General features: G+C 47.7%; 1 protein-coding gene across 1 annotated transcript; it reads left to right on the forward strand.

The window, feature by feature from the left end:
• The first annotated feature begins 5,069 nt into the window (after nt 1-5,069).
• Nucleotides 5,070-17,597, forward strand: hddc3 (HD domain containing 3). Its single transcript, XM_043680472.2, has 4 exons — nt 5,070-5,316; nt 15,379-15,434; nt 16,271-16,511; nt 17,196-17,597. The coding sequence occupies exons 1-4, from the start codon at nt 5,205-5,207 to the stop codon at nt 17,327-17,329; spliced, it is 543 nt and encodes a 180-aa protein (XP_043536407.2). The 5' UTR covers nt 5,070-5,204; the 3' UTR covers nt 17,330-17,597.
• The last annotated feature ends 1,893 nt before the right edge of the window (nt 17,598-19,490 follow it).

Raw genomic sequence — 19,490 nt, forward strand, 5'->3', positions numbered from 1 at the left:
TAAATGAAGGTGTCTGGTCATTTCCGTTCTTTGGTTAGGTACAGTGTAACATTTCCTCTACATTGTCCTGGTCGAGCATTCTCAGGTATTTAACAGACTGATGGCCATATGTTGTATATAGTAGCAAAAGACTGAGATTTTTGAGGCATTTTTTTGTTAGTCCAGAGGTTAACACCAATGCCAGTTTCCACCTTTCCCCTGTCTAGAGGCTGCTTCATCTGTCCCAATCAACATTCCCAGGACAGCATGGGGTTAGACACAGAGTAAACATTCATAAATAATAATTGCACCATTGAGGCAGGTGTCCCTTTCCTACACAGCTCGATGCCAGTTCTGAGACTGAATTAAGGAAGATGTGGATTCGGGACCCACGAGTGCCAGGACGTGGGGCAGGAAACTGCTTAAACTCCTGAATATGCCTTATAAACACAGGAAACATTCCCTCACAGACTCTAGCTGGAAATGAGGCCAAGATTCTAAAAACCCTGCTTAAGAGTTGGATTTACTCCGTGGTTGTGCCAGGTTCAACACTGTCCCCTCGTGACGCAAGTACATTATCTAGACTAGCACTTCATTCTCCTGTTCTAATGCCCTGCTAGACTATGCATGTGTGCTGGGATTAAATGATTTGCTGGGAGTGTGAGGTTGTAGTGAAAGGAGGGAAGGGAGCGTGAGTGAGTGTGCCCCCTCCAAATCCAGGAAGACTTCAAGTTCCAGGACAGGAATTTATAATATTTCAATATTTGCTGCATGTTCAGGTATAGGTAAGGACCTGGAAGGATTCCCTGAGAAAGTGGAACTGTAACGGCATGAGCAGCAGAATAAACTGCCCATGCAGGACCAACGGGAGCTTTGTTTGTGGTATTCTGATTTGCAGAGCTACATGAAGGACAGTTTCCAAAGATGATCTCTGTCATTAATAAGAAATAGTTCTCTTCCTCTAGGTTTCCTTTTAGAAGGCTCTTCATCAGGAAGAGCATCTCTCGAAACAGCAACCTCCTGCTCCTCAGACGTTGCCTGACCGGCTGTGCCAACTTTTTGACATTGATCTCCAGCATCTGCAGTCCTCACTTTCTTCCTTTTAGAAAGACTAAGTAGTTGTTCTTTAATTGTAGCAAATATCTTCAGCAGCTAATAGTTCATTTTGATCTTGAAATTCTGAACATTTCTGTACGAAAATGTCTTTTCCTCTAATATATCTCTTCACTGTGAGAGCTCTTTTTGTTAACCTTCTGTTGATTGCCTGTTTCCAGCCTACAGAGCTTGATTGTACTGCCTGACAACCAACAGCTGGACCCAGTCATCCCACTCATGGAATGAGACTATGCCAATTCTGGTTGAGTTCATGGCCTTGCTGTAAAAAGCTCTCTAGAGTTTCCTTATCATGCTGATGTTTCTCTTTCAGATTAACAATTTCTTCCTGTTGAGTATTAACTCTGTACAATTTAAGGATCTCTCTTTCGCTGGGTAGATTATCATTAACTAAACATGGTCAGCGTGGACTGGTTGGACCAAAGGGCTGTTTCCATATTCTATAACTCTGTATAACTTTTAAAAGGCATTTAGATAAGGTCATGAATAGAAAAGATTTGGAGGGATCTGGGCCAAGCGCAGGCACGTGGGACTAGTTTAGTTTAGGAACGTAGTTGGTGTGGACTGATTGAACCAAAGGGTCTGTTTCCGTGCTGTATGACTCTATGACTATCTATGCCTCTACTTGAAAGTTTTTATATTTCTTCTTGTTGGGCCTTTGCTGAGGGTTTTCTCTCAGGATGTCAAACTCACATTCATGTTCTGTGTGCACAATTAAAAAGATTTATTGCAAATGATTGACTGACTTCTGCCTATTTGGGTGCGACACCACCCATTCTCTCTAAAGCTTCAACCGTTTTAAATTTGCTTTGAAGTTCTGAGACCTCTTCCTTGCATGACTAGAAGATCTCATAACTTCATAAATTGCAGGAGATTCTGTGGCCACCTTTAAAACTTTGAAGTTTGCTTTCCTTAGTGATTAAGTTAGTATACGACTATTTTCTTGCTTCGCAGCAGGGATCAGTCAATGTACTCTGTCAGCTGTTGCTTCATCTAACTGTGACTGTAGTTGCTGCACCACCTTGGCAGATTCTGTGTGGTAAGTAAACTATTTATTCCACCTTCTTCAAGAAATAACTGATTCTCCTCAAAAGAGACGGCTGGATTCTTAGTGTCCCAAAGTACAGGAAGGTCTACAATTTTGGATTTTAGTAAAAGAGCAACTTGTATTCTGGTTTCCTTCTCTATAACAATGTTCCAAAAGAGCAAGTCTCTGGCTAGAATGTCTACTGGTGGCTGGACATTGCCTTTTGGTGCCTTATTTTCCCACCATTTCCAACTTATACTTTGAGAAAAATGAAAAGTCTGACCAACTTCTTATAATGCTTGGACGGGAGAGTCTTTGGAGTCTGCTAACTAAAGAAATCTAAATCTATACAAGTTGCCCTATATAATAAAAACCTGCAATGACCAAGAACAGCATGAGGTCTCCATAATTGTTTTTCCATTGTAACAAAGCTTAGCATATGTCAGACTTCTGTTTGTAACATACTTTCCATGCACCAAAGGTTAATGGATGATGTCCTGAGCATTTTTGGCCTGAACCATAGTGTAGCATTGTCTGCCCAATATTCAATTTAAACCTGGTTTCCCTGCATTTACTTTAATCTTTGCCCAGCAGCAGGTCAGAAATTTATGCTGTGGGTTTGGCTGACGACTGCATCTACTTTTAAGAATGAGATTGAGAGTGAATATGGCTGGTTTTGAATAATTTCTTTATCTTTGTGTCCTAATGTTGGGTGAAGCTGGTCTATGACTATGAGGTTGGTTCTTTTTGGGCTAAGTGGTGGGATAGCTGAAGATTATACTCTTTTAAAACTGCAAGAAAATGGAAAATGAAGTTCCCTCAACGCCATCCCCATCAAATACTCCCAGAACGGACAGCATTGAGTTAAATACAGAAGAAAGTTCACTTTACTCTTTTTTTAAATTGAAAGTAAAGCTTTCTATTCTTTTAAACTGAAATTAAAGCTACTTGATTATTTTAAACAAAGTTCCCTTGACACCATCCCCCTCAAACATTCCCAGGAATTCCCAAACATTCAAGGAAAGGCTACCAGCATTCTCAAAGATCCATCCCACCCTGGCAATGCTTTTCTACAACCTCTACCATCGGGGAGAAGATACAGAAGCCTGAACACACGCACCAGCTGGTTTCAAAACAGTTTCTACCCTACTGTTGATAGAATACTGAATGGACTCTCAAACTCTAACATTCGCCTGTACCTGTGTTTTTTTGTTTTTGCTGCTGTTTATCTATTATTTACTTAACTTTGTTACGTAACTATATGATCTGCCTGTATTACCTGCAAGACAAAGCTTTTCACTGTGTCTCGGTACATGTGACAAATTCAATTCAGGACAGAGACCAGCTGAAGATTCTAAGGTAACCTCTCTCAGCTACCTAAGGCTGTCTGACAAAACAGTAGCTGCAGCTTCTGTGTCCAACTTAAAAGTATCTGCAGGGGCCACTGACAGCAGTATCTGGATTCCAGTATTGCCCATCCTGCTCTATAACTTGGAGAAGAGCGAACATATGTTGAGTGCATGTGCCTTTAAAAATGTGCACCTTGTTCATTCTTTACACAATTTCTGTAATGACCAAGGAGCACTAGTTTGATTGGACATAACCATCTATGGAGGATGATAAAAGGGGACATCTTACCTGGAGCTTTACAGGATCAATTTCCACGTGATCTGAGGTTACATAGCTCATTTAGACATGCTCTGCTTCACAGAAGTAAAGGTACAGTACAAGTTGACTGGAGATCTGAAATAAAAATATAAAATACTGGAAAAACTCAGCAAGTTCTGACAGCATATGTGAAGGAAGAAACAGAGTTAATGTTTTGAGTCTGATACAACTCTTTAGATTTTGGAATACTTAGTTCTAATTCTTGTCTCCCTCTGTAGGAAAGATGTTGGGAAACTTGAAACGGTTCAAAAAATATTTACAAGAATGCTGCCAGGGTTGGAGGGTTTGAGCTATAGGGAGAGGCTGAATAGGCTGGTGGTATTTTCCCTGGAGTGTTGGAGGCTGAGGGGTGACCTTATAAAATCATGAGGGGCATGGGTAGGGTGAATAGACAAGGTCTTTTCACCAGGGTAGGGGAGTCCAAAACTAGAGGGCATAGGTTTAAGGTGAGAGGGGAAAGATTGAAAACGGACCTAAAGGGCAACATTTTCATGGAGAGGGTGGTGCGTGTATGGAATGAGCAGCCAGAGGAATCTGAATTTGAATATTGTCATGTACATCCAATATAAAATAGAGTGAAAAGTGTGCACAGGCAGCTTTCACAGAAATAAAGAGAGTCCAACTTTTCATTCTTTGCTGCTATAGCGTACTGCTTCTAGGGTCCTGCTCTGGACTTCCCAGCTCACTCAGGGCTTCCCAGACCGTCTCTGTAGCCACACTGTCTCTGAAAACACCACCGCCGCTCAGGATCCTAGTGAAGCTGCTTCCTGCCGAGGAGATCTCGTTATCAAATAAAGTTTGAGGAAAAACCAGGGATAGAAGGAAAAAGCATAATGCAGACAAGGTGGACAAGCCTACTCTGATGCCACCACCTTGTAGTGCGGCTGGTACAATTGCAGCATTTAACAGGCTCCGGGTTTGGTACATGAATAGGAAGGATTTAGAGGGAAATGGACCAAATGCTGGCAAATGGGACTAGATTAATTTAGTCGAGATGGACCGAAGGGTCTGATTGCATACTGTACATCTCTATGACTATCTATGCAGCAGTGAGCCAGTCTCAAATATAATGAGTGTAACCAACTTATAAACTGTGCAAGGGACCCCACTTTGAAGAAGGCATACTGGACTCGAAAAGGTATCAACCTTGTTCCTCTTTCCACAGTTGCTGCGTGGTTTCAGCACTTTCTGTTTCTATTTCTGCTCTTTTCTTTCTGGGTTGATCTGGAGATTACTGTCAGTTTGTGTGTCTCTGTGTGTGGGAGGGTCTAATAAAAGAGTTTATCCTCCTTCAGGATCTGCTGTTCTGCCTGGAGCGTGGGTGCACTTTCCGCGGATTGTGTGAATCCTCTGCTGTTTGTGGGAAGTGTATATTTTTCCTGCTGCAGCCCCACATGATCCGGATGCGGAAGGTGAGATGAGTTCAGACGTGGTACTGGTCCTGGAAGCCGCTGATTTTGCAGCAAAAAAGCACAAACATCAGCGGCGCAAAGACCCGGAGGGGACCCCATACATCAACCACCCACTGGGTAAGGGCAGCTCAGAACCTGAGATCATATCCCAAAATTCAGTTCCAACCCCAAACCCAGCTCCAATCTTAAACCCAAGTCAAACCCTAAACACGGCACCACTCCCTAAACCCAGTTCCACTCCTAAAACCCAGCTCCACTCCGTAAACCCAGCTCCAATCCTAAAACCCAGCTCCACTCCCAAAACCCAGCTCCATTCCCAAAACCCAGCTCCACTCCCTAAACCCAGCTCCACTCCCTAAACCCAGCTCCACTCCCTAAACCCAGCTCCACTCCCTAAACCCAGCTCCAATCCTAAACCCAGCTCCACTCCCTAAATCCAGCTCCAATCCTAAAACCCAGCTCCACTCCTAAACCCAGCTCCATTCCCAAAACCCAGCTCCACTCCCAAAACCCAGCTCCAATCCTAAACCCAGCTCCATTCCCTAAACCCAGCTCCACTCCCAAAACCCAGCTCCAATCTAAAACCCAGCTCCAATCCTAAAACCCAGCTCCAATCCTACACCCAGCTCCACTCCCAAAACCCAGCTCTACTCCTAAACCCAGCTCTACTCCTAAACCCAGTTCCACTCCCTAAACCCAGTTCCACTCCCTAAACCCAGCTCCACTCTCTAAACCCAGTTCCACTCCCTAAACCCAGCTCCACTCCCAAAACCCAGCTCCAATCCTAAAACCCAGCTCCAATCCTAAAACCCAGCTCCAATCCTACACCCAGCTCCACTCCCAAAACCCAGCTCCAATCCTAAACCCAGCTCTACTCCTAAACCCAGTTCCACTCCCTAAACCCAGTTCCACTCCCTAAACCCAGCTCCACTCTCTAAACCCAGTTCCACTCCCTAAACCCAGCTCAACTCCCTAAACCCAGCTCCACTCCCTAAACCCAGCTCCACTCCCAAAACCCAGCTCCAATCCTAAACCCAGCTCCACTCCTAAACCCAGCTCCACTCCCTAAACCCAGCTCCACTCCCAAAACCCAGCTCCACTCCCAAAACCCAGCTCCACTCCCAAAACCCAGCTCCACTCCCAAAACCCAGCTCCAATCCTAAAACCCAGCTCCACTCCTAAACCCAGCTCCACTCCCAAAACCCAGCTCCGATCCTAAAACCCAGCTCCAATCCTAAACCCAGTTCCACTCGTAAAACCCAGCTCCAATCCTACACCCAGCTCCACTCCCAAAACCCAGCTCCAATCCTAAACCCAGCTCTACTCCTAAACCCAGTTCCACTCCCTAAACCCAGTTCCACTCCCTAAACCCAGCTCCACTCCCAAAACCCAGCTCCAATCCTAAACCCAGCTCCAATCCCAAAGCCCAGCTCCACTCCCAAAACCCAGCTCCAATCCTAAAACCCAGCTCCACTCCTAAACCCAGTTCCACTCCTAAAACCCAGCTCCAATCCTAAACCCAGCTCCACTCCCTAAACCCAGCTCCACTCCCTAAACCCAGCTCCAATCCTAAACCCAGCTCCAATCCTAAACCCAGCTCCACTCCCTAAACCCAGCTCCACTCCCTAAACCCAGCTCCACGCCCAAAACCCAGCTCCACGCCCAAAACCCAGCTCCATTCCCAAAACTCAGCTCCAATCCTAAACCCAGTTCCACTCCCTCAACCCAGCTCCACTCCCTCAACCCAGCTCCACTCCCTTAACCCAGCTCCACTCCCTTAACCCAGCTCCACTCCCTTAACCCAGCTCCACACCTAAAACCCAGCTCCACTCCCTAAACCCAGCTCCACTCCCAAAACTCAGCTCCAATCCTAAACCCAGTTCCACTCCCAAAACCCAGCTCCACTCGTAAACCCAGCTCCACTCCCTAAACCCAGCTCCACTCCGTAAACCCAGCTCCAATCCTAAAACCCAGCTCCACTCCCAAAACCCAGCTCCATTCCCAAAACCCAGCTCCACTCACTAAACCCAGCTCCACTCACTAAACCCAGCTCCACTCCGTAAACCCAGCTCCAATCCTAAAACCCAGCTCCACTCCCAAAACCCAGCTCCATTCCCAAAACCCAGCTCCATTCCCAAAACCCAGCTCCAATCCTAAAACCCAGCTCCACTCCTAAGACCCAGCTCCACTCCCAAAACCCAGCTCCACTCCGTAAACCCAGCTCCAATCCTAAAACCCAGTTCCACTCCTAAAACCCAGCTCCACTCGTAAACCCAGCTCCACTCCCTAAACCCAGCTCCACTCCGTAAACCCAGCTCCAATCCTAAAACCCAGCTCCACTCCCTAAACCCAGCTCCACTCCGTAAACCCAGCTCCAATCCTAAAACCCAGCTCCACTCCCAAAACCCAGCTCCATTCCCAAAACCCAGCTCCATTCCCAAAACCCAGCTCCAATCCTAAAACCCAGCTCCACTCCTAAGACCCAGTTCCACTCCCAAAACCCAGCTCCACTCCTAAGCCCAGCTCCACTCCCAAGCCCAGCTCCACTCCCAAAACCCAGCTCCACTCCCAAAACCCAGTTCCACTCCCAAAACCCAGTTCCACTCCCTAAACCCAGCTCCAATCCTAAAACCCAGCTCCACTCCCAAAACCCAGCTCCACTCCCAAAACCCAGCTCCAATCCTAAACCCAGCTCCAATCCTAAACCCAGCTCCAATCCTAAACCCAGCTCCACTCCCTAAACCCAGCTCCACTCCCTAAACCCAGCTCCACTCCCAAAACCCAGCTCCACTCCTAAACCCAGCTCCACTCCCAAAACCCAGCTCCAATCCTAAACCCAGCTCTACTCCTAAACCCAGTTCCACTCCCTAAACCCAGTTCCACTCCCTAAACCCAGCACCACTCCCTAAACCCAGCACCACTCTCTAAACCCAGCTCCACTCTCTAAACCCAGCTCCACTCCCTAAACCCAGCTCCACTCCCTAAACCCAGCTCCACTCCCTAAACCCAGCTCCACTCCTAAACCCAGCTCCACTCCCTAAACCCAGCTCCAATCCTAAAACCCAGCTCCACTCCTAAACCCAGCTCCATTCCCAAAACCCAGCTCCACTCCCAAAACCCAGCTCCAATCCTAAACCCAGCTCCACTCCCTAAACCCAGCTCCACTCCCAAAACCCAGCGCCAATCCTAAAACCCAGCTCCACTCCTAAACCCAGCTCCACTCCCAAAACCCAGCTCCAATCCTAAAACCCAGCTCCAATCCTACACCCAGCTCCACTCCCAAAACCCAGCTCCAATCCTAAACCCAGCTCCACTCCTAAACCCAGTTCCACTCCCTAAACCCAGTTCCACTCCCTAAACCCAGCTCCACTCTCTAAACCCAGTTCCACTCTCTAAACCCAGTTCCACTCCCTAAACCCAGCTCCACTCCCTCAACCCAGCTCCACTCCCTAAACCCAGCTCCAATCCCAAAACCCAGCTCCAATCCTAAACCCAGCTCCACTCCCTAAACCCAGTTCCACTCCCTAAACCCAGCTCCACTCTCTAAACCCAGTTCCACTCGCTAAACCCAGCTCCACTCCCTAAACCCAGCTCCACTCCCTAAACCCAGCTCCACTCCCAAAACCCAGCTCCAATCCTAAACCCAGCTCCACTCCTAAACCCAGCTCCACTCCCTAAACACAGCTCCACTCCCAAAACCCAGCTCCACTCCCAAAACCCAGCTCCACTCCCAAAACCCAGCTCCACTCCCAAAACCCAGTTCCACTCCCAAAACCCAGCTCCACTCCCAAAACCCAGCTCCACTCCCAAAACCCAGCTCCAATCCTAAAACCCAGCTCCACTCCTAAACCCAGCTCCACTCCCAAAACCCAGTTCCAATCCTAAAACCCAGCTCCAATCCTAAACCCAGTTCCACTCGTAAAACCCAGCTCCAATCCTACACCCAGCTCCACTCCCAAAACCCAGCTCCAATCCTAAACCCAGCTCTACTCCTAAACCCAGTTCCACTCCCTAAACCCAGTTCCACTCCCTAAACCCAGCTCCACTCCCAAAACCCAGCTCCATTCCCAAAACCCAGTTCCAATCCTAAACCCAGCTCCACTCCCAAAGCCCAGCTCCACTCCCAAAACCCAGCTCCAATCCTAAAACCCAGCTCCACTCCTAAACCCAGTTCCACTCCTAAAACCCAGCTCCAATCCTAAACCCAGCTCCAATCCTAAACCCAGCTCCACTCCCTAAACCCAGCTCCACTCCCTAAACCCAGCTCCAATCCTAAACCCAGCTCCAATCCTAAACCCAGCTCCAATCCTAAACCCAGCTCCAATCCTAAACCCAGCTCCACTCCCTAAACCCAGCTCCACTCCCTAAACCCAGCTCCACTCCCGAAACCCAGCTCCACGCCCAAAACCCAGCTCCATTCCCAAAACTCAGCTCCAATCCTAAACCCAGCTCCACTCCCTCAACCCAGCTCCACTCCCTCAACCCAGCTCCACTCCCTTAACCCAGCTCCACTCCTAAAACCCAGCTCCACACCTAAAACCCAGCTCCACTCCCTAAACCCAGCTCCACTCCCAAAACTCAGCTCCAATCCTAAACCCACTTCCACTCCCAAAACCCAGCTCCACTCGTAAACCCAGCTCCACTCCCTAAACCCAGCTCCACTCCGTAAACCCAGCTGCAATCCTAAAACCCAGCTCCACTCCCAAAACCCAGCTCCATTCCCAAAACCCAGCTCCACTCCCTAAACCCAGCTCCACTCCCTAAACCCAGCTCCACTCCGTAAACCCAGCTCCAATCCTAAAACCCAGCTCCACTCCCAAAACCCAGCTCCATTCCCAAAACCCAGCTCCATTCCCAAAACCCAGCTCCAATCCTAAAACCCAGCTCCACTCCTAAGACCCAGCTCCACTCCCAAAACCCAGCTCCACTCCGTAAACCCAGCTCCAATCCTAAAACCCAGTTCCACTCCTAAAACCCAGCTCCACTCGTAAACCCAGCTCCACTCCCTAAACCCAGCTCCACTCCCTAAACCCAGCTCCAATCCTAAAACCCAGCTCCACTCCCAAAACCCAGCTCCATTCCCAAAACCCAGCTCCACTCCCTAAACCCAGCTCCACTCCGTAAACCCAGCTCCAATCCTAAAACCCAGCTCCACTCCCAAAACCCAGCTCCATTCCCAAAACCCAGCTCCATTCCCAAAACCCAGCTCCAATCCTAAAACCCAGCTCCACTCCTAAGACCCAGCTCCACTCCCAAAACCCAGCTCCACTCCTAAGCCCAGCTCCACTCCCAAGCCCAGCTCCACTCCCAAAACCCAGCTCCACTCCCAAAACCCAGTTCCACTCCCTAAACCCAGTTCCACTCCCTAAACCCAGCTCCAATCCTAAAACACAGCTCCACTCCCAAAACCCAGCTCCACTCCCAAAACCCAGCTCCACTCCTAAACCCAGCTCCACTCCCTAAACCCAGCTCCACTCCCTAAACCCAGCTCCACTCCCTAAACCCAGCTCCACTCCCAAAACCCAGCTCCACTCCCAAAACCCAGCTCCACTCCTAAACCCAGCTCCACTCCCAAAACCCAGCTCCAATCCTAAACCCAGCTCTACTCCTAAACCCAATTCCACTCCCTAAACCCAGTTCCACTCCCTAAACCCAGTTCCACTCCCTAAACCCAGCACCACTCCCTAAACCCAGCTCCACTCTCTAAACCCAGCTCCACTCTCTAAACCCAGCTCCACTCTCTAAACCCAGCTCCACTCTCTAAACCCAGCTCCACTCTCTAAACCCAGCTCCACTCTCTAAACCCAGCTCCACTCTCTAAACCCAGCTCCACTCTCTAAACCCAGCTCCACTCTCTAAACCCAGCTCCACTCCCTAAACCCAGCTCCAATCCTAAACCCAGCTCCACTCCCTAAACCCAGTTCCACTCCCTAAACCCAGTTCCACTCCCTAAACCCAGCACCACTCCCTAAACCCAGCTCCACTCTCTAAACCCAGCTCCACTCTCTAAACCCAGCTCCACTCCCTAAACCCAGCTCCACTCCCTAAACCCAGCTCCACTCCCTAAACCCAGCTCCAATCCTAAACCCAGCTCCATTCCCAAAACCCAGCTCCACTCCCAAAACCCAGCTCCAATCCTAAACCCAGCTCCACTCCCTAAACCCAGCTCCACTCCCAAAACCCAGCGCCAATCCTAAAACCCAGCTCCACTCCTAAACCCAGCTCCACTCCCAAAACCCAGCTCCAATCCTAAACCCAGCTCCACTCCCTAAACCCAGCTCCACTCCCAAAACCCAGCGCCACTCCCAAAACCCAGCGCCAATCCTAAAACCCAGCTCCACTCCTAAACCCAGCTCCACTCCCAAAACCCAGCGCCAATCCTAAAACCCAGCTCCACTCCTAAACCCAGCTCCACTCCTAAACCCAGCTCCACTCCCAAAACCCAGCTCCAATCCTAAACCCAGCTCCACTCCTCAACCCAGTTCCACTCCCTAAACCCAGTTCCACTCCCTAAACCCAGTTCCACTCCCTAAACCCAGCTCCACTCTCTAAACCCAGTTCCACTCCCTAAACCCAGCTCCACTCCCTAAACCCAGCTCCACTCCCTAAACCCAGCTCCACTCCCAAAACCCAGCTCCAATCCTAAACCCAGCTCCACTCCCTAAACCCAGCTCCACTCCCTAAACCCAGCTCCACTCCCAAAACCCAGCTCCACTCCCAAAACCCAGCTCCACTCCCAAAACCCAGCTCCACTCCCAAAACCCAGCTCCACTCCTAAACCCAGCTCCACTCCCAAAACCCAGCTCCGATCCTAAAACCCAGCTCCAATCCTAAACCCAGTTCCACTCGTAAAACCCAGCTCCAATCCTACACCCAGCTCCACTCCCAAAACCCAGCTCCAATCCTACACCCAGCTCCACTCCCAAAGCCCAGCTCCACTCCCAAAACCCAGCTCCAATCCTAAAACCCAGCTCCACTCCTAAACCCAGTTCCACTCCTAAAACCCAGCTCCAATCCTAAACCCAGCTCCAATCCTAAACCCAGCTCCACTCCCTAAACCCAGCTCCACTCCCTAAACCCAGCTCCACTCCCTAAACCCAGCTCCAATCCTAAACCCAGCTCCACTCCCTAAACCCAGCTCCAATCCTAAAACCCAGCTCCACTCCTAAACCCAGCTCCATTCCTAAAACCCAGCTCCACTCCCAAAACCCAACTCCAATCCTAAACCCAGCTCCACTCCCGAAACCCAGCTCCACTCCCAAAACCCAGCTCCAATCCTAAAACCCAGCTCCACTCCTAAACCCAGCTCCACTCCCAAAACCTAGCTCCAATCCTAAAACCCAGCTCCAATCCTACACCCAGCTCCACTCCCAAAACCCAGCTCCAATCCTAAACCCAGCTCCACTCCTAAACCCAGTTCCACTCCCTAAACCCAGTTCCACTCCCTAAACCCAGCTCCACTCTCTAAACCCAGCTCCACTCCCTAAACCCAGTTCCACTCCCTAAACCCAGCTCCACTCCCAAAACCCAGCTCCAATCCTAAACCCAGTTCCACTCCTAAACCTAGCTCCACTCCCTAAACCCAGCTCCACTCCCTAAACCCAGCTCCACTCCCTAAACCCAGCTGCACTCCCAAAACCCAGCTCCACTCCCAAAACCCAGCTCCACTCCCAAAACCCAGCTCCACTCCCAAAACCCAGCTCCAATCCTAAAACCCAGCTCCACTCCTAAACCCAGCTCCACTCCCAAAGCCCAGCTCCGATCCTAAAACCCAGCTCCAATCCTAAACCCAGTTCCACTCGTAAAACCCAGCTCCAATCCTACACCCAGCTCCAATCCTACACCCAGCTCCACTCCCAAAACCCAGCTCCAATCCTACACCCAGCTCCACTCCCAAAACCCAGCTCCAATCCTAAACCCAGCTCTACTCCTAAACCCAGTTCCACTCTCTAAACCCAGTTCCACTCCCTAAACCCAGCTCTACTCCCAAAACCCAGCTCCAATCCTAAACCCAGCTCCACTCCCAAAGCCCAGCTCAACTCCCAAAACCCAGCTCCAATCCTAAAACCCAGCTCCACTCCTAAACCCAGTTCCACTCCTAAAACCCAGCTCCAATCCTAAACCCAGCTCCAATCCTAAACCCAGCTCCACTCCCTAAACCCCGCTCCACTCCCTAAACCCAGCTCCACTCCCTAAACCCAGCTCCACGCCCAAAACCCAGCTCCACGCCCAAAACCCAGCTCCACGCCCAAAACCCAGCTCCACTCCTAAAACCCAGCTCCACTCCTAAAACCCAGCTCCACTCCCTAAACCCAGCTCCATTCCCAAAACTCAGCTCCAATCCTAAACCCAGTTCCACTCCCTCAACCCAGCTCCACTCCCTCAACCCAGCTCCACTCCCTTAACCCAGCTCCACTCCTAAAACCCAGCTCCACTCCTAAAACCCAGCTCCACTCCCTAAACCTAGCTCCACTCCCAAAACTCAGCTCCAATCCTAAACCCAGTTCCACTCCCAAAACCCAGCTCCAATCCTAAACCCAGCTCCAATTCTAAACACAGCTCACCATACAAGAACAGAGATATTACTGATATTTATTAAAGTTTGTACAAAAGCAGATTTATTTTTCAAGCGGGATATATACAGGGCTATGGGCCAAGGTGCTGGATAATGGAATTAGAGTAGTTGGTGCTTGTATTTGACCGGCACAGGCATGGTGGGCCAAAGGGCCTTTTTCTATGTTGTAGATCTCTCTGACTTTAAGGTGTTTGGTCCATTCATTGTAGGACTGTTGAGTACTGCCTCTGCTGTTATCCCAGAATCTTACAGCACTAAAGGCAGACCTTTGGTCCATTGTGAATATGCCAGCCCAGTGAGAGAGTGCCAATTAGTGCCCACCGCATCCTGCCCCTTTCTCTGGCACTCTGCATGTTTTCAGCCTTTCAGCATTTATCCAGTTTCCTTTTGAAGATTGTGATTGAATCGGTTTCTACCATTCTTTCAGGCAGCACATTCCAGATCGTCATAACTTGCTGAGCCCTCAGACATTGTCCTCCACTCTAAACTGGTACTTATGGGCGGCACGGTGGCACAGTGGTTAGCACTGCTGCCTCACAGCGCCAGAGACCCGGGTTCAATTCCCGACTCAGGCGACTGACTGTGTGGAGTTTGCACGTTCTCTCCGTGTCTGCGTGGGTTTCCTCCGGGTGCTCCGGTTTCCTCCCACAGTCCAAAGATGTGCAGGTCAGGTGAATTGGCCATGCTAAATTGCCCGTAGTGTTAGGTTAAAGGGGTAAATGTAGGGGTATGGGTGGGTTGCGCTTCGGCGGGTCGGTGTGGACTTGTTGGGCCGAAGGGCCTGTTTCCACACTGTAAGTAATCTAATCTAATCTAACATCATCAGACATCAGTCATTACAAATAGTTGCTGCTGATTTCAAACATACTTTAAAACCTTTCTTTCACCAGGTTACCTCTATATGTTCCTAACTCCTGTCAGCCGAGTTCCCTCATTTGTCTTATCCACTTGTGTCTCTTTTTCCCCATTCTGAATTTCCTTGACATGAAGGATATTACATAAATATAAGTTATTGTTTTTGTGTGCTATAATGGACATTAGTTTTGCATTTGCTGAGTTTAAAAGTTAGAACATAAGAACTAGGAGCAGGAGTAGGACCTTCAGACCCTCGAGTCTGCTCCGCCATTTCACACGATCTCAGCTGATCTCATGTCAGCCTCAGCTCCACATTCCTGTCCCTTCCCATTACTGTTTAACTTGTTACTAATTAAATAATGATCTATCTCCTCCTTAAATTTAATCAGTGTCCTGGTGTCCACCCTCTGATTCCTGATCCTCTAAGAGAAGTAATTCCTCCTTATCCCTGTTTTAAATCTGCCACCCCTTGGCCTGAAATGATGACCTCTCGTTCTACTGTCAGAGTTATACAGCATGGAAACAGACCCTTTGGTCCAACTCGTCCATGACAACTAGATGTTCTAAATTTTGCCAGCATTTAGCCCAATAATTCTCAGTTGCCCCATAACGAGAAACATCGTCTCTATACCTGTTTTGTCATTTCCTTTTTAATATCTTATATATGTCAATTAGATCTCCTTTAATTCTTCTCAAGTTGATTGACATATGGACTCAGTGGGATTCATTGTTTTTCTGTTTGTTTAAAGGTGTTGCCCGAATTTTGGCCCATGAAGCTGGAATTACAGATGTGGTTGTCTTACAGGTAAAAATGGGGAGGGTTCTGATGTATCTGCATTGGGTTTATAACTGTTCAGTGTAACCAGTCTGCCTGTGTTTATAATCCATACATATTGTCTCCTACTCTGCACAAAAGCAAAATACTGCGAATGCTAGAGATCTGTGACAAACACCGATAAACTGGAGAAACTCAGCAGGTCAGGCAAGCATCAATGAAGAGAGAAACAGGTTTAACATTTCAGCTCAATGACATTTCATCTTACTCTTACTCACTATTCCAGCACAGCCCTTTAAAATTTTCACAAGGTTCAATCAGGGCATTTATAGAGTCCTAGAGATGTACAGCATCTTTCGGCCCAACCCATCCATGCCGATTAGATATCCCAACCCAATCTAGTCCCACCTGCCAGCACCCGGCCCATATCCCTCCAAACCCTTCCTATTCATATACCCATCCAAATGCTTCTTAAATGTTGCAATTGTACCAGTCTCTACCAGGAATTTGACAGTTCTTTGAAATGGAAGACTGTGCACCATGATAGAAAGTGGTAGGGGAATGGCATGAAGTGAATTGTTCATTCGGACAGCCAGTGCAGAAATGATGGGCCAAATGGCCCCCTTTCAAGCTGTAACAATTTTGTGAAATATCATTATGTGAGACACCAGCGCTGACCATGCTGCACTCCCTCAGTGTCACCTTAGATTGTGTGCTTGAGTCCTGAAGTGAAGTGTGAAAATTCAAAAGTGAGCCTTTATATTCAGAGCTGAGCATGTTAGCCACAGCTCACTGGAGCCAAAACAACAATTGAATCATGATGTGTGTAACAATTGAGATTTATCTTTCTTTTTCTTTCTGGCAAGGCCGCACTTCTGCACGACACTGTTGAAGATACAAACACTACATTTACAGAGATTGAGGAAAGGTTTGGAGAGAAGGTGCGGAGTATTGTTGCTGAAGTGACAGATGATAAATCTCTTCCAAAGGAGAAACGGAAGGAGTTACAGATCCAACATGCCCCTCACTGCAGTTACGAAGCTAAACTGGTGAAACTGGCAGATAAACTGTACAACTTGAGGGATCTCAAAAGCTGCACTCCAGCAGGTCAGCAATGCAATCCTTTTTATTTCTCTCCCATCAGGTTCCCAGCGCATGTCTGATTGTTATTGGGTTCCCAGGTTTCCAGTGTTTCTTCTTTAGCTGTCTCTGCAGGCAAGCACAGCCTGGTTCCCAGTCCCTCCCTGCACGTTGTGTGAGTTTGGGTTCAAAACCCAATTGAGCACACACCTAGACTGGCAACGCAGTGCACAGGTGGAGGAATGCTGCACTATCAGAGCTGTTGACCTTTGGGAAATGCACTCAGGGTCCTCCCTACCAATTATGGTGGCTCAGATAATGGTGATTAGTTAAATCCATGAGAAACCATAGGCATTATGTCTTGTGGGGAGGGAGAGAGAGAGAAATGGTTATATAGCACCATTCCACATCAAGGCAATGACCCAAAGCCTCCGTGAACTATCACAGCCTGCTAGGGAATTCAGCCTGTGAGGTTGGCACCAGTTAACAGCATGGAAATAGGCCCTTCGGCCCAACTTGTCCATGGTATCAAGCCAACTGAGCTAAGTAATCCCCACAATGGCTCAGATAATGTTGAAGACTCCGTGGTATTATTTGAAGAACCAAGATTAGCCCCAGGGACTGGGCTGAGGAATATAATGGGAAAGCTCAGAGGGTTAAGTAACCTCGTGGGAACAGGCCTGACCTTTGCTCTGTTGAATCCTTCCTCAGGATGGACGGAGAAACGCGTTGAACAGTATTTCATCTGGGCTTCCCAAGTCATTGCTGGACTTCGAGGAACGAATCAGACCCTTGAAAAGAGCCTGGATGCACTTTTCAAAGAAAGAAATATTCTTACTGGATAATGAGATTCTGTTTGAAAGAGATTAGATTTTGAGATGGAAGATCGAGCAGTACTTTACCATTGGGTCTATCAGTGTGAAATGAAGTTGTAAATGACAAGGTAACAATCTCTAAATTTAAATATTCAAGAATGTACTTTATGATCAGATTGAATTTCTGACATTTTCGTTGGAATGAATATATTTTTGCTGCTCATTTATCTTGTTTCTGTGAATTCCTCTCTGTTTTATTGTCTTGAAAATAAAGTGTTTTTGTCCTGTTGGGCTACCATTCTTGTATCATCATATTTTTAATTAATCTGACCTATTTTGCTTCTAAATGATTAACTTAGACATGTTTCAAATTGTATCTTGTAATTTTCATAGCAGGTACACTTTATAGGGGAGGGTATTTCTCAATTCTTTTAGTCCAACACATGGAAATCCATCTCCATGTTTGAGTCTTTACCTTGAACTATTAAGGAATCCACACAAAAAGAATTTCAGTTTGCCTGATATGACAGCACACTTATTCTGTAGGAAGACTCTGCACTGTACAAATTCAGAGAGCTTAGGCACCCTCTTAAAGATCCAAGGCCACAAGACCCTCAACCAACACACAAACACCTCAAGAGGCTAGACTCGTCCAGTTAAGTAGTAACGAGAGCTGCTAAGCCTTCTGAAAACCAGAATCTCACAACCCATTCTGGCAATGGCTTGCACAGTTCTGTTGAGGTAAATGATGAAAATCTCAGCTGCCACTGACAGGTTCACCAGGTTGAATTAACAGCAAGTCTGATTGGTCGTTAATACTCTGGAATGTCTGCCTGGCTCTCACAGGATCTCTACATGCAGATGTAGCATTTTGAACCTAAAAGGACATTGCTCACACATTAGCGAGTTTTGAGTAAGATTTGTAGCTCACGTTGAAGCGCTGGATGTAGGTTTGCTCGCTGAGCTGGGAGGTACATTTTCAGACGTTTTGACACCATACTAGGTAACATCATCAGTGAGCATCCATGAAAAACTGGTGGCATGACCCACTTTCTATTTATGTGTTTAGGTTTCCTTGGGGGTGGTGATGTTATTTCCTGTGGTGATACCATTTCCTGTTCTTTTTCTTAGGGGGTGGCAAATGGGATCCAAGTCAATGTGTTTGTTGATAGAGTCCTGGTTGGATCCAACCAGAACACATAAATAGAAAGTGGGCCATGCCACCAGTGCCTCATCCGGAGGCTCACTGATAATGTTACCTTCCAGCTCAGAGACCAAACTACATCCATTACTCACATATTTTTCTCAGCAAGGATATCTTCCCCTCACCATGGGACAGCACAATGCTCAGTGCGTAGCACTACTGCCTCACAGGGACTCAGGCGACTGTCTGTGTGGAGTTTGCTCGTTCTCCCTGTGTCAGAGTGAGTTTCCTCCGGGTGCTCCTTTTTTCTCCCACAGTCCAATGATGTGAAGGTCAGGGTGGATTGGCCATGCTAAATTGTCCATAGTGTCCAGGGATGTGCAGTGGATTAGCTATGGAAAATGCAGGGTTACAGGGCTCGGGTAGGGGCTGAGTCTGGATGGGTTGTTCTTTAGAGGGTCGGTGTTGACTTGTGCTGAATGTTTCCACACTGTAGGGATTCTATGATTCTAAGGGTAATGCTTAGTTTGAGTACTATTTGTTCCTAACAACAAGGAATCTATTATTTTAATTTACTCGCACCCCTTGCTCCTGGTGGCAACTTGCAATTTGAGGCAGTTTTTTCCTGTTATTCACCTCCATCTGTTTTTGTGCAGTGTCAGGGCCATTTTCTGTTATGATCAGTTCATTCCTCATATAGTGCATAAATATTCTAGTGATTAAGAGCAGCAAGAGCGGGAACAGGCAGCCTGAGGTGGCTGGCAGGAGCAGGAACAAACTGCACTGGGTGAAGTTGAGCCCAGAGCCAGATAGGTCGAGCCTTTGTGAGGAGTGCAAGCCCAGTATGGCCGGGCGCTTATGAAATGTGTTGTCGAACTGTTAACTGTGTTTCTTTGTTTTTCCACTTTTTAGTAAGAAAGACTGTAATGTTCAACTTTTAAATTTTGTTTTCCTTATTTTTCTGCTTTGTATCTAAGACGCTGTACCTAGGTACAGTCAGTTCTTCTTTCATGCGATAGTTATGTTCTTGTGCAACCCCTTATTGTT

The sequence above is a fragment of the Chiloscyllium plagiosum genome, unplaced genomic scaffold (assembly GCF_037043375.1).
Source record: "Chiloscyllium plagiosum isolate Xiang-an unplaced genomic scaffold, Cpla_swu_hap1 HiC_scaffold_42, whole genome shotgun sequence".
Lineage (NCBI taxonomy): Eukaryota > Metazoa > Chordata > Chondrichthyes > Orectolobiformes > Hemiscylliidae > Chiloscyllium > Chiloscyllium plagiosum.